General features: G+C 42.3%; 1 protein-coding gene across 1 annotated transcript; it reads left to right on the top strand.

Moving 5' to 3' along the window:
- Window positions 1-15,397: 15,397 nt before the first annotated feature.
- On the top strand, window positions 15,398-19,076 carry LOC105903693 (melanin-concentrating hormone receptor 2). The gene is made up of 2 exons (XM_012831476.3): window positions 15,398-15,933; window positions 18,412-19,076. The coding sequence occupies exons 1-2, from the start codon at window positions 15,524-15,526 to the stop codon at window positions 19,052-19,054; spliced, it is 1,053 nt and encodes a 350-aa protein (XP_012686930.1). The 5' UTR covers window positions 15,398-15,523; the 3' UTR covers window positions 19,055-19,076.
- The last annotated feature ends 4,505 nt before the right edge of the window (window positions 19,077-23,581 follow it).

Raw genomic sequence — 23,581 nt, 5'->3', positions numbered from 1 at the left:
ATCAACATCCCAACGTTATCATGACGACCATCATTATCACGAGGCCGACTGTGCCAGTGTGGTTTATGAGCTCCATGGCAACGATGCGGTTCCAGCATGGCAACGATGCGGTTCCACCACGGCGTGAAACTCTGCGGCAGTTCATCCCCGTGGCCTTCATCGCGGCGTTATAAGTTTTCATTATTAATCTGGTCTTGGATAATATCTTGTCCCTCTTCCTGCTGCCACAGCTCTCTAAGTACTGGCACACCATAACTCATGTAACTACTCGTGCTTCGCAGCCAAGCCCCCCTGAGCTTACTAGCTGCAGATTAAAGGAGGAAGAGGTGCTGAGCGTTCTGAGAGGCCATCGGTGTGCCAGCCGGCCATTCACAACACACCGCCCTTTCTCCCCTCCCCAGTTTAAGGTTCTAGAGAGAGAAAATAGGACTTTCCTCTGCCAGGCAGGTGCAATTAGCCACTTGACACTTCCCTTTTCACTGTCTGGGGTTGGCCCCAGAATTTGAGAGAAAAGATCATTATTACATTTCCAGCATGGAAGGAAATTTTTGTCTAGCCCTCATCCAATAAGTGGGGGGAAAAAAGCCCTTCCGTGGATGTTTTCTAACAGCGGCCATCCGCTACCCGCTCATCAGAGGCTCTTTGTGGAGACACAGGCTCGCTAAATTAAATCAGGCCTACTGAGAGTGCTGCTATTTTTGTGGGCGTCATGAGACTGCCAGTCAATCTGGATGGCGCTGCCTATAAAAGAGAGCGCCAATCTATGATGTGGTTGTGGCATGAGAGTACACAGCCAGCAATATGCTCTCTCTTCTCTCTCTCTCTCTCTCTCTCTCTCTCTCTCTCTCTCTCTGTTACTGAAGGGTACAAGACAACAAACAACTCCTCTCCAGGACTTTGCCCCAATTCTCTTCGTCTTTCCATCTCTCTCTCTCTGTGCTTCCTCTCCCCCCTGCCCCCTCTCTCTCTCTCTCTCTCTTACACACACACACACACACACACACACACACACACACACACACACACTCCTACACGCAATCACACCTCAATCTAAGATTTTTAAATACTTTGAGCCCTCACCACGAGACTGTGGAGGACATTAACAGGATAATCTCGCCTTCACCCAGCATGCCATTGGAGGCCACGCAGGAGACTCCACAGGGTACCAGGAAGCCATTATCTGATTCATTATTCTGACTCCTACAAAAAGGGAGAAAAAAGGGAAGACATATCGAGCCACTCACTCATCGGGGTAAAGGGATTGATCGTCTCAGAGGCTATCTCGTTTTCTTGACTCGAGGATCACCCATTCATTTAAAGTGTAAATTGTCTTCCCAGGTAGCTCCTTTTACCTACAGAGGGTTCGTGATATGTATGGGGACACTGCAATGCTCTGTGTAGTATTCACACTAACCACAAGAGGGGACACCTACTGTTCCATAACCATCAGTGCGTTACGACTGAAATGCAGACAGAATGCAGCTCCCTGTTCAAAAAACAGCCTTTTTATCAATTAATAACACACTCTGTGGGACATGGAGAGACATGAACAGCTTTGTGTCTGGCATTGAGTGAAGCCGTCCTGCTGGTTAGTATGCTGGGATGTGTTGTCCACTGTTTGAGCGAAAGGAACAAAGACCTCCTGCCAGTTTGCTTGCATATCTAAGCATACAATGGGAAACAGTCCATGCCATAACAAGTAGTAGAATGAAATTCCATTACTGCTTGCGGAAGGAACCACTGGATTGGAATGACTAAGCACAATAGAAATACGTGGATAAATACTGCATAGGGATGAATAGGCATGCACCTCAGGCGTACAAAGGCGACCTTATGTCCTCTGACAGAAAATGCTGCTGGCCATCAACAATATCTGCAACATTTGAAAGACTGGCCTTCAAGCCTATTTCACTTGTGTGTCTTAGTCACTTATGGCGAGTTACCGTGGGGCTGTTGGATAGTTCAGAATATAACCACTAGGTGGTGACACTTTCCCAGTGTAAGTTTACATTGGCTTAAAGCTGAAAGAGAGATATTGCAAATCCATATTTAAAAAGCATATGAAAAACCTTGTGTCCAGGCCTGGCCATCCGATGTCACAACTATGAATATTGCACACTCATCCAATCAACTTCCCACTTCCATGATGGCTTTTCCAAAGCATCCATTATGAAGAGGAGCCTTGGGTAAGTGAACAGACACTCAATGTCATACCAGATCAAACGTCTTGGATTTATATTTTCTTCGCTGTCCATGCCAGTAGCATCACGATTTCCACTTAACTAGGGCCTTATGTCTTATGTAGGGATACTCACAGGGCCATAGCATCCCAGGGGACACAGGCCTTATGTTCTTATATAGGGATATTCACAGGGCCATAGCATCCCAGGGGCCACAGGGAGGAGCAGTTAAGGTTTCCAGATGAAAATAATGCCCCAAACCTATATTTCATAGAACATTGAATTCAAATTAGTCAACATTCTAAGGTTTGTGGGAGCAAAGGAATGTTCTAGAACTGCTAAAAATCGGTGTCATGGGAATTGAATTTTATTTTTTTTTTGTTTCATTTCATTTCACCCTTTTTATTTAATGGATTCAACATGCATGAGTTGAATAGACTGCACTGTAACCAGTAATGACAGGGTGCTTTTTGTTTTCACTGTTTTTAGCCATGGTGTGTGCATTCATTTAGAAACCCAAATTAAAAGATGCTTGATTCACAACGGAGACTGACTATGAAACGTGTGTGGGCAAAGATGCGCCTGCTATAAATTGCAACAGCGGCATCAGCCGCAATGCTTCCCCTATTGCTAGGCCAGTGAACAAGGGTCAGGCCACACTGAGCAAATGCGAAGCCATCCACACAGAACACGACCTCCTGCCAAAGCAGCAACTGTAGCCAGTAAATTCCATTAGATAGACAAACAACGACTGTGAAGATAAATGACTTCATGCTAAATTACGTGTAAGTCTCATACAGAAAGCCCAAACAGAGGAACATCTTAGTGGCCAATTAGCACACACAATACCCTTACCGCCTCACAGGAGCCCTGTGATGTTGAAATGCTCATGTGCGCAGCTAAAGTGGAGTTTAACGACCTTATCCAGTCTCATCTTGAAACCTGTCTGCGACGTCAGGAGACTCTGAGTGCTGGAAATTCCACAAAATGGCCACTGCAACACCCGATCCTCTAAAGATTAGTCTGTCAAGAGCAAATATGAACTTTCTCAGTCTGAATTACAACCTGTCCTCCCCTCCCAAATGCAGAGTCAGAGATATTGTATCGCGCTCCACAAGAATGGCTGTATCATTTTCACTCCTTTAATTAAGTGTGAGCATCGTAGTGGAACAATATCAAATTAAAACAACACCAACAACAAATAAAGTCTGGTATAGCCCTACCCCACAACCACCTCCACCACCACCACCACCACCACCACCCAACCCTGCATGGGTGGAAAAGCAAATAAATCAGTTTGTCATTATGATTCCCCCCAACCGTTCTGATCCGACAGAGAAAGCAACCATCTTTCACAATCCCCCCACGTGCCCGTGTCCACATTACGGACCTCTGACCTGCCCCACCAGCGAGAGCCTCCTCTCCTCTGAGGTCAGCCCTTCCGAGCGAATGAGAGTGCACACGAGAGCGTGGCCACGGCAACAGCTGGAGACGAGGCATTCCAGAGCGCCGAGTGCATTCATGTGAAATATCATCAGCTGCCACGTAGCATCAGCACCAGCAACACCATGATCGCCACGACTACCACCATCAGTACCACTACCGTCATTTCAGTCGCTGTCTACCAATAGCAAAGACAAAAGTACAAGCTAAAACACAGGTGGGTGTAACCACATACGCATACACACACACACGTGTACAAATAAATACACACACACACACGTGTGCAGACATACACACACACACACACACACACGTATGTTCATACACACACACACACACGTGTGCATACATACACACACACACACATGTGCGTACATACATACACACACATACACATGTGCGTACATCCATAAACACATTCACACACTCACACACGCGTGTGCGTACATACACACAAACACAGACTGGCAATCTCACGCCCTGAAGAGATGGGGTCACTAAAAGTTCCATTAGAGAAGGCGGCTCAGCTGAGACTTTCTAAAATATGAATTCTGAGTCAGGCAATCACAGAGCACTTTGTTGGACGGGCCGGTGTAATTGACCCCCTCAGTTCAGTGAGTAATTAAGCTCTTAGTGCCTCAGCGTTGCCCAGACCATGGGCACCGTAGTCCAGCTCTGTGTGCCCACACACCACGCCGGGCAGCCGCTCCTTCCACCACTTCCTCTCTCTATATATATTATACTGTGCTAAGTCATACTGTGATACTGATGAAGTGGCCATCTGACTTGTTCTCTTGGGTGCATAAGGGGACCAGTGTTCGTATCCCAGTTTCGTCCCTCACCCTAACCTGGGTTCATACCCAATTCCTATCCTTACCCTAACCCAGCTTCTTACTCCCCCAGTACACCCTCTCCCCACCCCTCACCCTCACACACACACACACACACACACACACACACACACACACACACACACACACACACACACACACACACACACACACACACACACACACTCTCACACACACATACACACCCTCTCCCCACCCCTCACCTTGGATAGGCTGTGGTGTGCCATAGTATAGTGAAACTGATGTTTAGAAAATTAGGCAGTGCATCGATTGTGTGTGTACAGTATATGAACATATTCTGTTTGAACCTGTCTCTGTTCACCCCCATAGAGTAGGACCTTTGCATGCGAATGTGGATGGGTATCATCACATTGTTCCTCATCACTATAACCTAATTACACACATAATTACACACATGCTTTGTCCATTCACTTTGTCTCTTTTCCTCTCCTCCTACTCTAGACTATCTCCGCTGTAGGATGCTGCTGCAGTCTTTCTACCTGATCTACTTGCAGAAACCCACTGCTAACAGCTGCCCATTAAAAACAAACTTATGCACAAATTACTACTCTAAACTACTCTGCTTATGATAAAATTTACATTCTAGGTGCCCGTAATGGAGATAAATGAATGTCATCATTGACATAGTTTTCTATTTCATTGCTCTACCTATCCTTAAGTAACTAGCCTTATGTTTACAGTAACATCATGTACTGTATATCCACCAAGCTGTTCTACAACCAATACTTGAACGAATCAATGCTGGCTCTCTCATATACTGTATATACCATCGTTTATGTTTCATGGAATCGTGTATGTATCGCATACATATTCTGCATGTATGCTAACAGTGTTTCTGAGGGAATCGGTGCTGATTCATTCTGTTGAGCATTTATCCAACATTAGTGCCTGACCTCATAAATGCTCTGGGCACCAGACACTCTGCAATCTTGTGGAAAGCCTTCCAAGAAGACTGGAAAGCCTTCCAAGAAGAGCTGCAAAAGGGGGTCCAACTCCATATTAAAGTATATGTATTTGAATACAATGTCATTACAGTCCCTGTTGGTGTAATGGTCAGGCGTCCAAATACTTTTGTCCATATAGTGTATGTTTTATCCTGATATCTGTATGAATTCATCCGCTTGCTTCCGATTCTCTTCTTCTCCTTCTCTCCTGTCTTCCCTTCTGCTCCTTCTCTCCTGTCTTCCCTTCTTCTCCTTCTCTCCTGTCTTCCCCTCTTCTCCTTCTCTCCTGTCTTCCCCTCTTCTCCTTCTCTCCTGTCTTCCCTTCTTCTCCTTCTCTCCTGTCTTCCCTTCTGCTCCTTCTCTCCTGTCTTCCCCTCTTCTCCTTCTCCTGTCTTCCCTTCTGCTCCTTCTTTTCTTTTATCTCTATCTCTCTACCCGCCCGCCCGGCCCCAAGCAGATGGCTCCCCACTTATGAGTTGAGCTTCTACTCAAGTTTTTCTTCCTGTTAAAAGGGAGTTTTTCATTGCCCCCAATCGCCTTAGTGCTTGCTCTAGGCTCAGGCTCTGTCCAGGCTCTGGGCTCTGTAAAGTACCTTGAGACCATTTAAATTGTTATTGGCACTACAAAAATAAAATAAAATAAAATAAAATAAAATAAAATAAAAATTGAACTGAATTGTCCATGGCCCATTCCACCATAAACATGCAGAACCCAAAGGTCTAGATAAATGGGTGATTTTTACAAAAAATAATAATGATAAAACAAATCTCTGCAGTGACAAATGGAAGAGTGGCTTTCAAATGTTTTGAAACAGACATAACAGGAATGCCTGTTGCTTTTTTTTCTCTTGATCTTTGTCTATTTGACTGCTTTGGTTAATTTGCTGACCAGTCGACCCCACTGTGAGTTGAAATTAGATGGAAGATGCAGATTCAATGCTTTATCTGTTTACTGGAGTGTGACTGGAACGGATCAATTTGGTTCATTGGTTCAGTTTGGTTCATTCATCCAGCACTTGAGCTGATTGTTCATACAAGATATGGGCAGTCAAATATTCCGCTGTGCTTCTATTCCCGTGAATGTTCTGGAATGTTCCTGTGATTGCATCTAATCTGGTAAGAGTAAAGACGTCAGGACAAGCATAATTCATCCTAAGAGTGCCTGTCGGTGTAAGCCACCCTATCGTAAGGATTACTTAGGGGTAAACAGTCCTAATGTACAGAAAGTTGATGTTGTAAGGAAAAGGGAACTCCTGAGCTCTGTAATCTGAGACTAGAGTTTAAGCATCGTCTGACTGTTTTATCGACTCAGGATGCCTTGAGGAGGCAGGAATCCTTGTGTGTGCACAGGAGATTGTGAGGAAGGGGCAAATTCCCCACATGATTAAATATATGCTCTGTAGCATTTGTACACCAGGGCATAGTCAAATACAAAACGGGTCCCCACGTGTAAACATGTAAATGTTATGCTCTGGTTTGTTTGTTGTATCGGGTAGGAAATGACCTCTCATCATAACACTCATCATGTGAACTGGTGCCAACACATGAACATAAACAAAGCTTTGTTTATTTACATCAATGTTACACACAGGACCTCTAAGTCTAGTGGACGTAAGCAAGAGATGCTTCATGTCGCTTATAGCAACTTTAATTAACTGTATTTTATGAAACAGTGTGCCATGGCAAAATATGTCAGATGTAAAATCACAAACAGAACATGCTACTGTGCTACACTGCTACATGCTACTGTGCTAATCGTCAAGTTTATTACGTTTTTTTTTTATTATTTAAAGTATTTTATGTTTCTACATTATATTGTTTATTTTAGATGCAGCATCCCCACGAGTACGCATCTGACATGTTTGTGCAACTGTACAGTATTTAACTTCCAGGCAGCGAAAGGTTAGAGAACGCTTAACTCAAGTATTACATTCAGTAAAAAATGCTCTGATGTCATTGCCCACTCTCTGTAATTGCCATGAAGCCCAAGTACGTTTTCAAAGGCTTCAAAATTGCCTCTCATTCGCACTAAGTTGATTCTGAAGTGAGAGAGACATACTACGAACAGGTTCAGTTCTCTGTTGTAACTGTCATCTCCGTTGCTCTCCATGACTATCATGGCTTTTTGGGGTTTTTCATGTGTCAGAGGGCATTACTCAATTGCTGTTGAGGACTGCCACTGGCAGACTGAGTCCACTAGTCCGGGACCTCACAGAAGCGAGCAGAACGAAATGCTGATGGAAACATAAATCCTATCAAGCATTGTGTATTATCCTGTGTCTTGTAGATTTAGTCAGTGTACCAGCATAAGTGATTGATGATGCTTTCTTTCACGTATGGGCATACAGTGTAGGATCAACAACACTGATCCTCACTGAGCTTCAACGTGTTATCATTAGGCCCAGCTTGAAAATGGATGCATTTAAAACGTAATCTAATTTAAAAATGAAAAAAGTAATCATCATCACTAAACTATCAACGTCTCAACAGCGAATTATCTTCTTCTAGGGCCTTAGAAATGTTCGTGATTTGTTATTCTACCTTTGGCTCACATTTACATTACACATTTAGTCATTTAGCAGACGCTTTTATCCAAAGCGACTTACAAAGGAGAGAACAATCAAGCTACGAGCAATAGAGACCTAGTGTAACAATAAATACTACTTTACATAAGAAATAAAAAAGTGCAGGAATGTAACTACTGTAAGGCCGAGTTAAGTACTAGTTAGAGGAGATATCATTAGAGGAAGGATAAGGAGAGGTAGAGGAAGGAAGAGGAAGGGAGAGGAAGTGCAAATTAAGAAAGGAGGTGCTCTCTGAAGAGTTGGGTCTTCTGGAGCTTCTTAAAGGTAGAGAGGGAAGCCCCTGCTCTGATAGTGCTAGGCAGCTCGTTCCACCAACGTGGAACTATGAATGAGAATAGTCTAGATCGCCGCACTTGCACAGACGGTAGGGCTAAACGGCGCTCATTAGACAAACGCAGCATCCGAGGGGTAACATTTGCCCTTACAAGAGCATTGAAGTAAGTTGGAGCAGAACCAGCAATCACTCTGTAATCAAACACAAGTGACTTGAACTTAATGCAAGTAGCTACAGGCAGCCAGTGGAGCTAAAAAAGCAGCGTGATGACGTGTGCCCCGTGTGACGTGTGCTCACACAACCTTTAGTTTGTTATTCAATGGAAACATTCAATTGACCGATCGCCAGGGCCCCGCCCCCTTAGTTACTGTTGCTACGTCCGACACAATTCCCGGAACTGTCAAGCTAAAAGCCATGGCGAGTACGGGGACAAGCGCTATAGCTGTCAGTGTGAGTGATGATTTTTGGAGTAATACCTCCACGATATCCTCCAGATCAAGGCAAAAGGGACTGCAGTATGCAGTGGAAGGACATCCAAAATATTAAGATCAACAACGAAGTGGACACAACAATAATCGAAGCAAAAGTATACAGGTCTCAATAAAAAAAATGAGAAACCCTACGACCTCTTCATTAAATGCAACCAGCACAAACCTTGTAGACTAGTCATGTTATTTCACCACTGGGTAAGATATGTATATAATATTTCAAGCTAGCTAATAACCTACAAAGATTCTTTATTCTTATTATTTATTCCGTCTCTGGCGAGACACTCTGGTACTGGAGGTATCTATCGATCTAGCTAGCTAGGATGGTGACAATCTAGAGAACAGTACAGTAACGTACCAGTGTGGATCAAGATAGCTGCTTGTGACGTTATTGTTCAAGGGATGTGTGTGCATGTTGCTGAAAGTATTTCACAGTCACTGTAGTGATAACTTGCTTGTAAAATGATGATCCTGATGTAATGCTATGGCTTTGTATCAGATCGCCAGGTTATTGCTCTCAGGTTGTGCCTTATGCATACCTTGGGATACTCAGGAGTAGGTTGCCCATTCACAAAATGCCACAAAGATTAAAATAAAACAACTTCATAATGGCCTTTTGTTCAACATTGATACAGTATGTTAAGCTCGAGCTAGTCTCTCCAACTAAAGTGTTAATGTTAAAATCAAAATGTTAATGTTACTGTCTGTAAAATTGCACACTGAGCTATCCTAGCTAGCGATGTTGATGTTACCGTCTGTAAAATTGCACGCTGAGCTATCCTAGCTAGCGATGTTGATGTTACGTCTGTAAAATTGCACGCTGAGCTATCCTGGCCAGAGATAGCAAACACCAGCAGCATAAATACAAAGTGTTCGTTAAAAGTTCTGTTCTATGTTGTATCAAGCATAAATACAAAGTGTTCGTTAAAAGTTCTGTTCAATGCTGGCGTTTGCTATCGCTAGTTAGGATAGCTCAGAGTGCAATTTTACAGACGGTAACATTAACATTTTGACGGTAACATTTTGATTTTAACATTAACACTTTAGTTGGAGAGACTAGTTATGTACTTGTAGTGGTAATAATACAAGTTGTCATGAACCATAACTGTTTGGGGATGTTCTCTCAACTAGACAGTTAGTTATCATACCTAGCGATAGCGTAGTTCGCTAGATAGATATCATAGCTAGCTGCAAGCAGCTTCATTTACTTTGGAGCAGACATATGTGTGATTTTCGATATATTGAGGTGGGAGTGGGGTCTCCCACACTGTTTAATCCACCGCCGGCACCTTTCCTCTTGTGTTTTGGGCTTTGGAAATGCGGAAAAAAAACACGCATCCCTCTAATCTCTGTGTCAGATCTAAAAGTCCCGTAAGCACACTGCTTCACCATGCTGCTCAGACCTCAAAGTTGTCGGACCTTCTTCTCTTAGTAGCGGTTGCTAAGGTATGATTGGACGAGGGCCGTTCTAGGGAGGAGTTTCGCGATCGGTCAATTCTATTCAATTCCACATATTTTTGTTAACACTGTTAACAATTAATATTGTCTCAGGACACTTTAAACAGAGCCTGCTGGAGCAAGCATATTTCTCCCAAGACATGTGGTCCTTTTTTGTTTGCCTGTTTACTGTCAGTGACCAGTCCATCAGAGCATCTCATGGAGGACGTTCTAATCCAGTTCTAATCCAGTTACGTTTTATGGTTGTACTCTTTGGTACAGCTGGATTTTATTACATGTCATGTATTTAGCATCATGGCATTGTTACAGTGTGTCTGTACTATTACATGTAACTTTACTGCACAGAAACAAAATGGGCTTAGTACATTGTGCGCATTTGGAGTGATGCATTATTGTATTACTCTATGTACTATGCAAATGTGCATGTGTCTTATTAGTATGCCTCAGATGACAGAAGCCCATGTATTGATGCTTCTATTACGAATCTGTGCACATCTCATTCTGAACATTCAGTTCATGATGGTGGAAATAGGATCATAAACTTGATTATCAGCACACAGACACAGACACACACACACACACAGACACGCACTGAAAGATAAACACACACAGATAGACACACACACACACACACACAAACACTGAAATATAAACACACACAGATAGACACACACACCACAGAGATACACAAACATATCAATGATACCTGCCACTGAATGTTTTGCACCAGTGAAATTGAATTATATATAAGCAATATTATGAGCTTATCAGAGATGATCTGTTATATTGTGCCACTCAGTGCAACGTGATAGGTGGTGTTTGGATGTGATGTGGGAATATGTTACCTTCTGATGCCTGTGCTTCCTGATGTCTTAACATAGGTCCGTGAAACAGTGAATATTGGATGAGAGGAAAGAACAATATGATCTATCCTACATGCAATCAATCAATACAATCAATCAATCAATACAATCAATCAATTCATTAAATACAATATCAATCTTTATCAGGGTCTGAACAAATTATGTCATAGTTGGAGTAGAGGGTGCCACACTGCTTTTGAACACTGGTTTGCATGACATACATTTGTGAAAGTAGACTTAATATGTAGTCATGACATTATCACAGAACCACCCAGAAATCTGCTGGCTGTTCTGCAGGCGTCTGTCAATCTTTCTTCCCCGTTTATGAAACACCAGCAACATGTTGAACATGAGTAGACAGGCAGTCCCAGTGGGGTTTGTCTTTAACAGCCACGGCACACTAGGATAAGAACTGAATCAAAGATGCGAGAGATGCACGTTTTTGAGAGCCATGCAAGTGTGCAATGCTGACTGATGTACTCATGGAGCAAGCCATCATATGATAACCAAGGCATGTGACTCGACCAACAGGGAGACAGCGAGGCCTACTGTTTAATGAGTTTGTTTTTGGTTTAAATTTGGCCCAAATGGTACCATCCAAGATATTTTTCTTTTTTTTTCAATGCCCTAACCGCATTAAGACAAAGATGAGAGACCTATTATCTCCCAAAGCCTCACTGTGACATTAAGACTGAGCTTCAGTTAAATTCCATACAAATTACATTGAAGACAGTGTCATGTCAAAAAGATACATTTTTTTGAACTGCCTGTAAAATGTTGCACAAACAGAATGCATGGCATTTTAGTTTCCTGTAAGGCATCTTAAAAATCCCATAAAATAAATAAATAATATATACAGCATTTATCACAAAATGCTGTGTTCCTTCAGGAGCAAAACAACTCAATGACATTTCCATGAATACGTTTGTTAAATACCTTCCCAGAAACACATCACTCAAACAAAAATGGAGCTGCCGCAACAATACTATGAAATTGAATCAAGGCTGGTGATCACAATGCATTAAAAGACCATCGGGGACTGACACCGAACGAAAGCCAGCGAAGGCGAAGCTCCCTTGAAAAGAGCACTTATCTCTGTCCTAGCACCGCCGCAAATGAGCCATGTCAGCGATTTGCACGGCAGTCCTAATTATGTGATACATAACGCCTCTCCCCTCTGACAAGGAGTTTGGCGAAGGCTTTAAAAAAAAAAAAAAAAAACTCACTGAGACATATTTGTTTTCTAGATAATGAGTGGCTAGCAACCCCAGCCGATCTTGGGGAGGGCACATACATTATAGCTCTGACTGAGCCGTGACTTGGTCTGATTTCAAAGGAGGATGAACTTTTGTTATTCCACTGGCTGTCTGAACAAATTCGCATTCTTAAGTAGGAGTGAGAGACGTTCTCCGGTCAGGGGCTAGGTAAGGTTATCTGAGTATTTTTTTTCTGACTAATGGTGACTGAGAGATGTTCTCAGGTAGGGTTAGCCAAGGATAGCTGAGCGTTTTTTTCTGTATAATGGTAATAGCATAAAGATGCAGGGTTTTTGTTGTCGAACACAGACATGTTTGTAGACATTCAAGGATGGGACAGAATTCTGTGCACTTGAGACACAGAATTAATTGCATTAATCACAGAAAGGGACCTTAAAAAGAGAATTACATCTGTATTGCTGGTCTTGAAACTTTTGAAGTAGTTGAAAACATAACCAAAAATGGCTGCCTCAGGCCATTCGACATGCTTTAGCAAAAACTGAGTCTTCGAAAAACAGTACCTTTAAAAGAGACAGTCACCACTTTCATCATCAGTAATTTGTAATTAAAAGACCTGTTCTCTGAGTACCTGATAGAACTCGAGTTCTCGGCCAAATATATATATATATATATTTCCTGATGCACTTTGTTGTTCTTTCTGGTGGTTCACAAAGACAGGCACACAGGAAGGGTTGTAGCTCTCTCTAGAATGCTACCACCTGGGTGTTAACAAGCCATCATTTCAGGTTTTCTTTTAGACTAGTGTGTTTTCTTCTTCCTGGAGCATCCACGCTTGATCTTAATTCACTCTGTTCAATGATGTCGTTCGGATAGCCTGTTGGCCCTCATGTAAATAGATGGAGTCTGGATCCTGTCCAGTCATCTGCAGAGACAAACAGGTACAAAGAACAGTAGCTGGGTTTCCATCCAACTAGTTAAAATGCTTGAAATTCGCATGAAATCTTCTAAGTTGAATAAGAAATTTATTTGCTAGAGGGTTTGGATTAACTACCAATTTACATAAAGTAAAATGTAATCAATGCATAAAATCACGTTGTTAAAGTTGCACTGCCAACCTAAAGTTTTAAACCTTCATTAGCAGAGTATCCATTTTTAATTCACATAACACAGCAAATGGAAACCCACACAGACAGATTTTCTTTAGCCAAATCTTCACGGATGCGCTTAAAATATGTAAGAAATTAAATATGTGAATGAGTCAGATGGAAACCCAGCTACTGAGATAATAGGTTCAATTCCCAGAGATGTTGACACCATAGGTTAAATAAATCCCACATACTGGCGAAATGTTTAAAATACCTGTCCTCTAGATTGCTTTAGACACAAGTGTCGGCCAAATTCATGTATGTAAACATGGTCTATGGAAATGTCCACTTGATGAGGTTTGAAGCAGCACAGGCACAAAGAGTTCACAGAGCACCAGAAGGCTGACCTTTATCTCCCCATGGACATGCAAGCAGGGTTCATTTCACTCTGCAAACACAAAGAGTGGAGAGTAATTTTAGTCACCAGGTAAGTGGAGTGTACAGTCTGCAACCAGCTGTGTACTCTAAATTGACATGACATGCCTGTGAAGGTCTGCACTAGACATGCACTCAGGCTCCACGGTACCCAGAACCGTTTTGAATTGGTTACCTACTTACGTCACTAGCGGAGGTGGTGGAAAAATAGGATTACTGTCATAACCCCTTGTGTGGATTTGTGTCTTTGGAAAGAACTTCAGAGAAAAAACTTGTCCAGTTCACTTAAAGTTTGCCTGGTGTAATCTGCATAAGAACAGAAATAGTTAGAAACAGTGTGTTGAGTATGTCTGTACGGTTTGACAGCTCTTAGATGAGCTTAGTTCTGTGGAAGTTATGGAATGTCGACACAGACCTCAAGTTTGTATAAACACAGATTTGTCCACGTCAACATGTCTGATGTTAAACTTGATGCATTAAACATTTTATGGATACTAACATGCAAATCATGCAAGATGACAAAGACTGATGAAAGTGGAAGAAATGTACAGGTGACCTTTACACAAAGCAAACACATGTGAAAACATGCCATGAAATATGTCAAATACCTGAACCCAAAAGTTATCATAAATCACCTAAGAACATTACAATTATGATCAAAGTTATCATAAATCACCTAAAAGCATTATAATTATAGCAAATACTTATTTTGAAATGACTACTTAACAAAAATTCACCAACATGAATTCTTTGCTAATTCTCAATTTGTCATTACCCATTACCTAATGATGAGTTAATGATGTTTTTGAGCAAGAAATGTTCATTCAGACTCAAAAAGTTGGTGTGTTAAGAAAATATATGGCTTTGTTGGCATTTTGTTACTGGCCTGTCTGTACTTGATTGGTATAATTTCGTTTCGGGAAAGGTGAACGTGAATACTTGTGTGGATCAATAAAACAGGCCCCCAGATATTTCTTTGTAATTCAGTATTTTTATTTATTAATCAGGGAGTGACTTTCCTTAACTGATTATCAAGTAAGTGAAGCAATCACATAACGCCACAGTGACTTGATCATTAGTCGTAAATTATGCATTATTTGTGCCCTTATTAGAAAGTGTTACCAGTTATATTGACCGCCTCGTTCAACTCAAATCCATCCTGATAATAACTACAGGCAAATGGACCAATACAAACAAGTTTAAACCCGTTTTAAATTAGAGTTGAGCCAACGTACTGGGGCCTCAGATAATTCTAAATCCTGTTGAATTATTCGTGCTGATTCTATCTAACTCTCGTGCTCTTTGGTGTATAACTGGTGTGTGATGCAGCCCAGCAGCGTGCGCTGTTTTGAAGTAGTGGGCTTGTGGTCTGTCGGTAGCGCTCAGCCGGTGTTCTGAAAGGGGGTGTTGCCTATAAATCTAATGAGCTGAAGGCAGCTATAAGAAGCCTTTGAAGAGGGAAGTTTGTTCGATTGAACAGGCTGTGACACTAACTTTAAGTGTGGATACATTCCAAATTGTGGTTAAATTCCTTGCTTCGTTAACCATGTCTGCATCCGCCTAATTGTTAATTGGTTCTTGACGTGAAACCTCATCAAGGTGATCAGACTTCTAGAACTCAGTTAAAACTTCAGCGTGCGCAGTTTGGACGTTCGGGGGAAAGTTCTTACAAGACTGAGGATGAACTCTTCGGAAATTGTTTGCATGTACGAGGAATCTGGCAATTTAACAAACAACTCTACAAACTCGTCATGTATGAACAGAACCATACCATCCTTCATCGACATTGCATCCTTCATGCACATTTTTCCGTCCATCTACGGCATCCTGTGTACAGTCGGGGTGATTGCCAACAGTTTGGTCATTTATGCAGTGGCAACTTGTAAGAAAAAGATGGTCTCTGACATTTACGTGCTCAACCTGGCGATTGCCGACTTGCTCTTCTTGCTGGTGATGCCTTTCAACATTCACCAACTTGTCAGAGACAGACAGTGGGTGTTTGGGAATTTCATGTGTAAAGCTGTGGTCGTTGTGGATGTTAGCAATCAGTTCACCACCGTGGGCATAGTGACGGTGTTGTGTATTGACAGGTACGGCACTGTTTTACGAATTACTTTTTGAAAAACGTTAATTTGTACTTGTTTTAGAAAATGTGGCTTTGTTATTTAAAAGTTTTTTTTTTTTAGAGGAAAGCACGTTCAGGACAAAAATAGGAAAATTGTACAGAACAGCAGAAAACATTATAGGAATCAATATCTCCTTACTTAAAGGTGTGCGGAATGCGAGTGTCAGGGACGTCGGATAAATAACTCAAGAACGATGAACGCAACTCAAGCAGTCTGGCTTTTGAAAACATCATGTGCCATCAATTAGGCTTACCGGAGTTAACCCATATTAGCGGCTCAAAAAAGAAACAGACAACCATGAAAAAGACATGTCTAGACCAAATTAAGAAGAAAAAAAAAACTTGTTCTTGAATTGACCTGTTGAAAGACAGGGAAATAGTTGCTGAAATGTGGATATACAGCCAGTCCATATATTCTCATTTGTCATAATTCCTTATAAAAAATACTTCTTGGTGTACAATTTAATATGCTTTACCAGGAAATTCCAATTGAAACGTCAATCTTTAAAGCAGTTATATCTTTATTTACTAGAGGCATAAATGCACATTATCCACTGTCCCTCACATAGAAATCACATGGCAAGTACACTAGCATGAGTTTGTGTGTGTGTGCGTGGTTGTTGTTTTTTGTCATTCGTTTTTCTGTGCCTGGACATGGCCTCAGGAACATCCAAGACATTATGGAGCCCCATTCATGACATAGCATGCGCTTGTCAAGGCCCCAGCTATCTTTCCATCTCCCTTCAGTTTGCTGTTCCTCCCAGATGTCCCTTATCCTATAGAGGTCATGTGGTCCATAGTAATTACAATATTCTACAGAATTCAGTTGAGAACAGCATGACCATGTGCTACAGTCACACAGCGAGTGAGTTAGTGTGTTACAGTGATACAGTCACACAGCGAGTGTGTTAAGTCAGTGTGTTACAGTGCTACAGTCACACAGCGAGTGTGTTAGTCAGTGTGTTACAGTGCTATAGTCACACAGCGTGATAGGTGAAAATTCACCCTAGTTACCTCAGGACTCCGGAGCTGCATATAAGTATATGTATTAGACAAACAACAATTGCAATCGGGCTCACTCCCAGCACAAGGCTGAAAGTGAAGAAATTTCACTAACATCGCACAGGGTTTATATACTAAGATTTATCTAATGCTGACGCCGTACGTGTTTAACATCATAGTCAAAACAAGGTTCTCGACCGAGCTTCTTGTATTTTCTCAGGGTCGAGAAAACAATAAGTGGCGCCAGTTAATCAAAGTTACACATATACACAGGAACACAGAAAAGCCATGTCCATGTTAAAAGAAAGGCATATAAGATAATTATTAAAACAAGGCACTTGATTCATATATTCTAAAATCATTAACAGTGTTTGGTGGTTATCTCCATCACAGCGAGTGTGTTAGAGTGTTACAGTGATACAGTCACACAGCGAGTGTGTTAGTGTGTTACAGTGAGACATTTAATTTAAAGAAGATTGCTTTTTGTTGTTAGCAGTGAGTCATCTCAAGTTAAGAGGGACAGAAAAGAGTTCCATCAAGAGGCTACAGTACATCAAACAACTTAACAGTAATCAGCAATTAAGTCAACCAGGAACAGGGCCAAGGGGCAAAAGCACATTCAAATCAAATCAAATCAAACTTTATTTATACGGCGCATTTCATACCAAGAGGTAACACAATGCACATTGTCAAAAGGAACAAAGTATTCTTTGCTCAGGGAAATCTTCACAGAAATGTTATTATTGCATGTTGAAATGAAAATATTTTGGTGCCCTTAAAACAGCAAGCAATGTTTGCCTACATGTATAAATGCAACACCTCGCGATAGCATCATAACCAAATATGTCATGGTTGGTTTCCTGGCTGTTTATATGGGAGGCCACATGAGCGGGGAGACGAGAAATGGACTCTTTTTGTTAGGGAAGCCAATCTGTGCTGTTTTTTTTAAGAAGCCATGAAGAATGGCTTTGTTTTAGCATACAGCCAGAGGTCAAAGCAGAAGGCATCAGACCTCCCTTTTGTATTATGATACATAGCTGTGATGAAATCAACGTTTGTTTCAGTCTTGCCACAGGGCTTAGATGTACATTTCCTGACCCTGTAGTGAAGAACGTGGTATTAACATGGTCAAAAGTAAACACAATAATGTAGGGCTTCTGTAGTTGGAGATGGAGGAAATGGCACTAATATTAAACAAAGAAGGTCCCCTTTGAATTTCTTTTTCTTGAAGTTGACATGAGTGTATATACGAGACTGGTAGGTAGGACGAGTATGCTGCTGTTTTCATGTCAGCTAGAAAAAAAAGTTAAGTGGGATGGATCCTCTTGGGGAAGTGAGTTAGTGCAGAGCAGGGGTATGTCGGGGGTGGAAGAAGAGATTTCTAGGCACTGATGCAACATCTTGCAACCCCTTATAATAACTATCTGTGCCTTGATCTTAGATACGTAGCGATAGTCCACCCCACGTCGGAGCGGAGGACCATCCAGTGGACCATCGTTATTAACCTGCTGGTGTGGGTGGGCAGCTTCCTGCTCACCGTGCCCGTCATGATCTACGCCCGCGTCATCCGCAAGAAGCACATGGCCATCTGCATGATGGACCTGGACGGGCCGCAGGACATGTACTGGTACACGCTCTACCAGTCAACCCTGGGCTTCATCGTGCCCATTATCTTCATCATCACCTTCTACTCGATGACACTCTACCACGTGTTCCGCTCCCTCCGGCGGGTGAAGCGCAAGCAGTCCGTCTGGGCCAAGCGGGCCACCAAAACGGTGGTGATGGTCATCGCACTGTTCCTGTGCTGCTGGTCGCCCTACCACGTCATCCAGGTGATCAACTTGGGCATCAACTCGCCGACCAACGCTTTCATCTACGCCTACAACATCAGCATCTGCCTCAGCTACTCGCACAGCTGCATCAACCCGCTCATGCTGCTGGTGTTCGCCCAGAACTACCGCGAGCGGCTGTGCCGACGCCACGAGCTGCGCAGCTCCCAGACCAACACCTCCAAGACCACCGTCAAGACGGACGCCAACTCTACCACGGCCGCCGACTCCAACTACCGCTGTACTGTTATTTAGCTGCTGCCAACCAATGCGAGGAAAGGGGCGGGGTGGGGGGTGGAGGGCTGGAGGGCTGGGGGCATGGGGTCCAGGGGAGAAGGTTGGGGGGTATGGTCCCGGGGAGAAGGTTGGGGTGTGGGGGGGTGTACTGTATGTAGCTGCATTGCTCTGTTTCTCTGTGCTCCAAGACAGACTCAAGGACAGCCAGACGGAGTCAGAGTGAACCAAACCAAAGTACACTGATGGACACTGGTACTTGGGGGGCTATCCCATGACTTCCTCTTGGCCTTAAATGCTCCTAGTCTTGTGATTTCCTATTCACAATTGGGAATTTGATCTTCTTGAAAGTAATATGTATTGTTATTTTTGTTTTTCTTTGCATTAGTCTGTCACTGCTTCACAACAGTGTGTTTCAATGATCACTGCAGGTGCACTTGTCTTTGAAGCATCAGCTTTTGGGAGGAGTGGTTTGAATATTATGTGATTGGTTTATTGATATAGAATATTGTTATAGTGATGAATATTATGTGATTGTGGATTTATGTATTTTTTGTACTTTACTTCTAAACCACCTGTCGTCGCCATATAGTGAATATTTGAAGTGCTGCGACTTTATATAAAGTGTTATGATGCTGCGGCCTAATTATATTATATATATATAATATAATATATTATATATACATATTTACTGTCTGATGAATACGATGGCATATACACAGGCATCCACTTCACAAGGTATATAACTGCATTCATTTCCTAAATCTATGGATTTCACACTTGAATTCATTATACAGACCTACATTTCTTTGATATGGTATCTCACCACGATCGTGTATCACATAGGTGCACACCGTATGGCATTCGTGCGAAACAGGCTTACACTGTGGTATTGCGCTTCACATCTCGTCTCCTCAACCTCAAAAGCTCTAGTCTTCATACAGCTGGCAGAATGTTAACATAAACTATTTCTTAAAATATGTCAAATCCTTGTAGTGTTTTCTTATTTGGGTTATAATCATGAATTTGTATAATACCATATTGCCACAAGTGCTCATTTGACCTCTGTGTTGCTCTATGACTGTTTGACTATGCGAACCGTCACCCTTATATCTTCGGGGGCCATCTTTGATGTTAAACTTGTCCGAAAAGATAAAGGCACAGCAGTGTCGAGATGGCTTCGGCACATACGGCTCCCCACGACCACTTCAGCCCCTGCCCCCATTCCGGCTTTATTTCCTTCGGCATGGCTTTGCACTCCGCGGGATTATGACTCCAGCCTCACTTCAGTTCCCTCGGAGCAGTAAGGGTGCGGTTAATATGTGACACTTTAACAATGCGTGACTGGTCACATTTCAGTCTGGTTACCCATTAAGAGTGCTGGCCAATAAAGTGCTTTTTTATTGGAAAAGAAAGGAGAGAAAAAAAAGAAAACAAAACAAATGAGGATAATGACGCTTCTGTCCTGAATGAAGCGGCGAGATACTGAAAGTGTGAAGGAAATCATAAGTGGATGTGACACAGAAATGATACCAGCATCGGTGGCTAGATGTTATATGTACGTACTCAGGCACTCTTATTTGTTAGACCAATTTGTTGGTGTTTGGTTTGTGTTTGTTTGGTATGTGAGTGTGCCCAAACACATACTGTTGAATGGAAAATAAAAAGCAGGAGACTGTCAAATAAAGGAAGACTTTTCGGTCCTCTGTAACTGACAAACAAGGCTTGATTTCTCTAAGGAGAGGGTCCTACTCATCTCACAAAGCCTCCTCAGAAGAAATAATATCCTGGGAAAATAACAGGCTTGTCACACTAATGAGACGCTGGCGGAATCCTCGAGCGAGCCCCCCTCAGGTGTAAAACTGAATAACCGCTGAGCCCGCAGACGCCCTCTGTGGAGCATAATTCTGGTATTGTGTTTCTCGGTAAGTGCTCTGCAGTTCATTTTGAACAGAATGCCCCAATTGAAATTTCTGTATGATAACGTATCACTTTTGCTGTGTCGTGTTGTTGAACAGAGACAATTCCACTCAGACAAAGTAACAAGGACTTCCATTTAAAAGCCTTTTCTGACAGCCGTCCCTACCTTCTCCACCTGCTCCTCAATTATGTTTTATGAAATACCCTTCCCTAAGAATGCAACCATGGTGCTTAAATATGTGGGTGTGGATTTGTGTCTATGTGTTGTATGATTATGTTATGATTATATTACAAACAGTTGTTGACAATCAGGGGTGCAGTCTGGCTTCGTCAGGGGTGCCGTCAAGAAAAACATTCTGATGTTGCTAACATAATAAATAAAAAAAACAATAGTTATGCAACCTGTAATGAAAATGCAGATCATTAGCTGCCTCATATATAATCCAAGTCTCTCTCACATGCCCCTTTCCCTCAGATTTTGCTGGGATTATAGTCTGGAACCGCTGTTCGCAAGATTAATCGACGGGCCACTCTGAGGGGGCCACCAATCAGTGACTAGTGGGGGTGGCTAAGTCCGATGAAATGTAGTTACAACAATGGTAGCAAACAATGAAGAATTGAAGCCGGAACTAGAACAATGTGTTATATTATTTATCAAGGGCAAAGATATTATTGCCTTGCTGCCAATAGGGTTTGGGGATAATAATATATCAGCTTGCATCGTGTGTGGCGAATTAAGTATAGCATAGCAACTATAGGGGTCAATGCTGATTGGTTCAAGGCTGGTCCAATGGTTTCAAAATGAACCCAAAGTCTACACCCATTAGGAAGCAACGACTGGAAACGATCCCTAATGGAGCAAGTGAATTTGGGTCTGGTAATGCTAGGCTACCTATCCCCATGTCACAACGACAAAGCGGGGGTCAGCGTAAATAGCCGACTACAGTGTCTTTTTCATTACCACCTGATCCATTATGCCCTCTCCATATGTGTCTGGTATGTGGTATGAAAATGTCAAACCAAGCATGAAAGGAAATTTCATTTCAATGTTGGGAGCGGGCAATAAACAGAAGAATTTGTCAAGAGCATTTCCTGAGGGGGACACAAAAGGTGCATCCAAAAGCACTGCTGTACTTGTATTACATGGAGGAAACCCTTACCATTACTATTGTCTATACTAGATAACTGATCGGTACATAACTCAAGGGTTAGCATGTTCAAATGTTTTATAAAGTGACTGTAAATGTGTCACTGGACTCATCTCTATGTCTTTTTCAGGAGCTTTACAAGAACGTGAAGCTCAAAAGTACAAAACAAGTTATGGACAATTATGCCACCAAATATAGGGCAACTTAAATAATTAAACCTAAACTTAATTAAACTTGATTTTGATTGTAGATAGACCTCCTCCCTCCATAGACATACATGCATTAGGAGACGCGGCTGGCCTGTAGAATATATAATATATACATCAGTGCCGAGTCACATTGCATTGCCAGCAAGCACAGCAGTGATGTGATCAGGTGCGACACCCACAGCTACGAGCCAAACCAAAATATTTGTAATGATTTAAAGCACTGGGTGAGTTCAGGTTGCCTCTGAGTGGACCCGTGCATCACTGATGCACAAGAATTGACAACTAAATGCTAGGCCCACCAGCAGCAAAATAAATAACAAAGGTTCCACTGTCGGACTGTACAATTTGAAGGCGAATCAGTGACATCTCTGCAGATATTGAAGATGGGAAATGATCTAGCGGGAAATTTTCCGTACAAGATGAGGACTCAGCAAATGTCAGTTGTCATGCTGAGCTGTTGGCAAATGATTGATTCAGAGATGGGGACCAATTCAGAGAGAATTTATTTAGAGTTTATTTTGCAAACCAATATCTAACAAAACACCCGGGAGGAGATTTATCATGTGACAACTGAGTCTCTTAAATGGGTGATTAAGTTGGAAGAACTGTATCAGTATCTGCACCGATGGGACCGTTGCCAAGTGGCAAAGGTCAGAGTGCAAACCCTGATTGTTCAAAACAGTGCTTCCTTCACGGTGAGGCACTAGTTGCAAAGATGCTGCCGAAAGAACTTTTAAGATACTGGGTGGACATTGTTAACTTAATCAAGGCGCGACCATTAAAGGCCAGGCTGTTTTTCAAAGAAACGGGAGCAGAACATCATAGGTTGTTGCTCCACACGGCTCCGCTGGCCTTCAAGGGACTTTGGGCCGGCTGTGCGAGTTAAAAGAAGAACTCAGAACGATCCGGTGCATGCTGAGTTTATTGCAGATGCGCGATTGTGCTCATTTTTAGCCATTTCTGTGACTGCTCACAACCGAGCGCTGAAATGCAAGGCAAAGAAGAAAATCTTCTCACCTTGTCTGACACATTTTGTGGCTTCAGATCTAAGCTCACACTCTAGAGCTCCTTTGTGGAACAGGGCAGGCTTGAGAGGTTTCCCCTGTGCAGTGATAAATCAAATAGCAGCACACTTTCTGACCTTATCTCTCAACATCTGAATATTCTTAACGAGAGATTTAGTCACTATTTTCCCTCACAGTCTTTAGCGCAGTTTGACTGGGTCTGTGACCTTTGGAGTTTATGTGCACTGGAAAGTTCAAAAGACTTGC

Source organism: Clupea harengus, chromosome 20 (assembly GCF_900700415.2).
Source record: "Clupea harengus chromosome 20, Ch_v2.0.2, whole genome shotgun sequence".
In the NCBI taxonomy this organism is placed as follows: domain Eukaryota; kingdom Metazoa; phylum Chordata; class Actinopteri; order Clupeiformes; family Clupeidae; genus Clupea; species Clupea harengus.
The sequence above is the reverse complement of the archived record's forward strand: the minus strand, read 5'-3'. Positions and strand labels throughout refer to the sequence as shown.

Excerpts from the sequence above, each read along its gene's own strand:
- LOC105903693 (XM_012831476.3), top strand. The coding sequence starts at position 15,524 with ATGAACTCTTCGGAAATTGTTTGCATGTACGAGGAATCTGGCAATTTA. Across the intron at positions 15,934-18,411 it reads ACGGTGTTGTGTATTGACAG|ATACGTAGCGATAGTCCACC; the intron begins GTACGGCACTGT and ends CCTTGATCTTAG.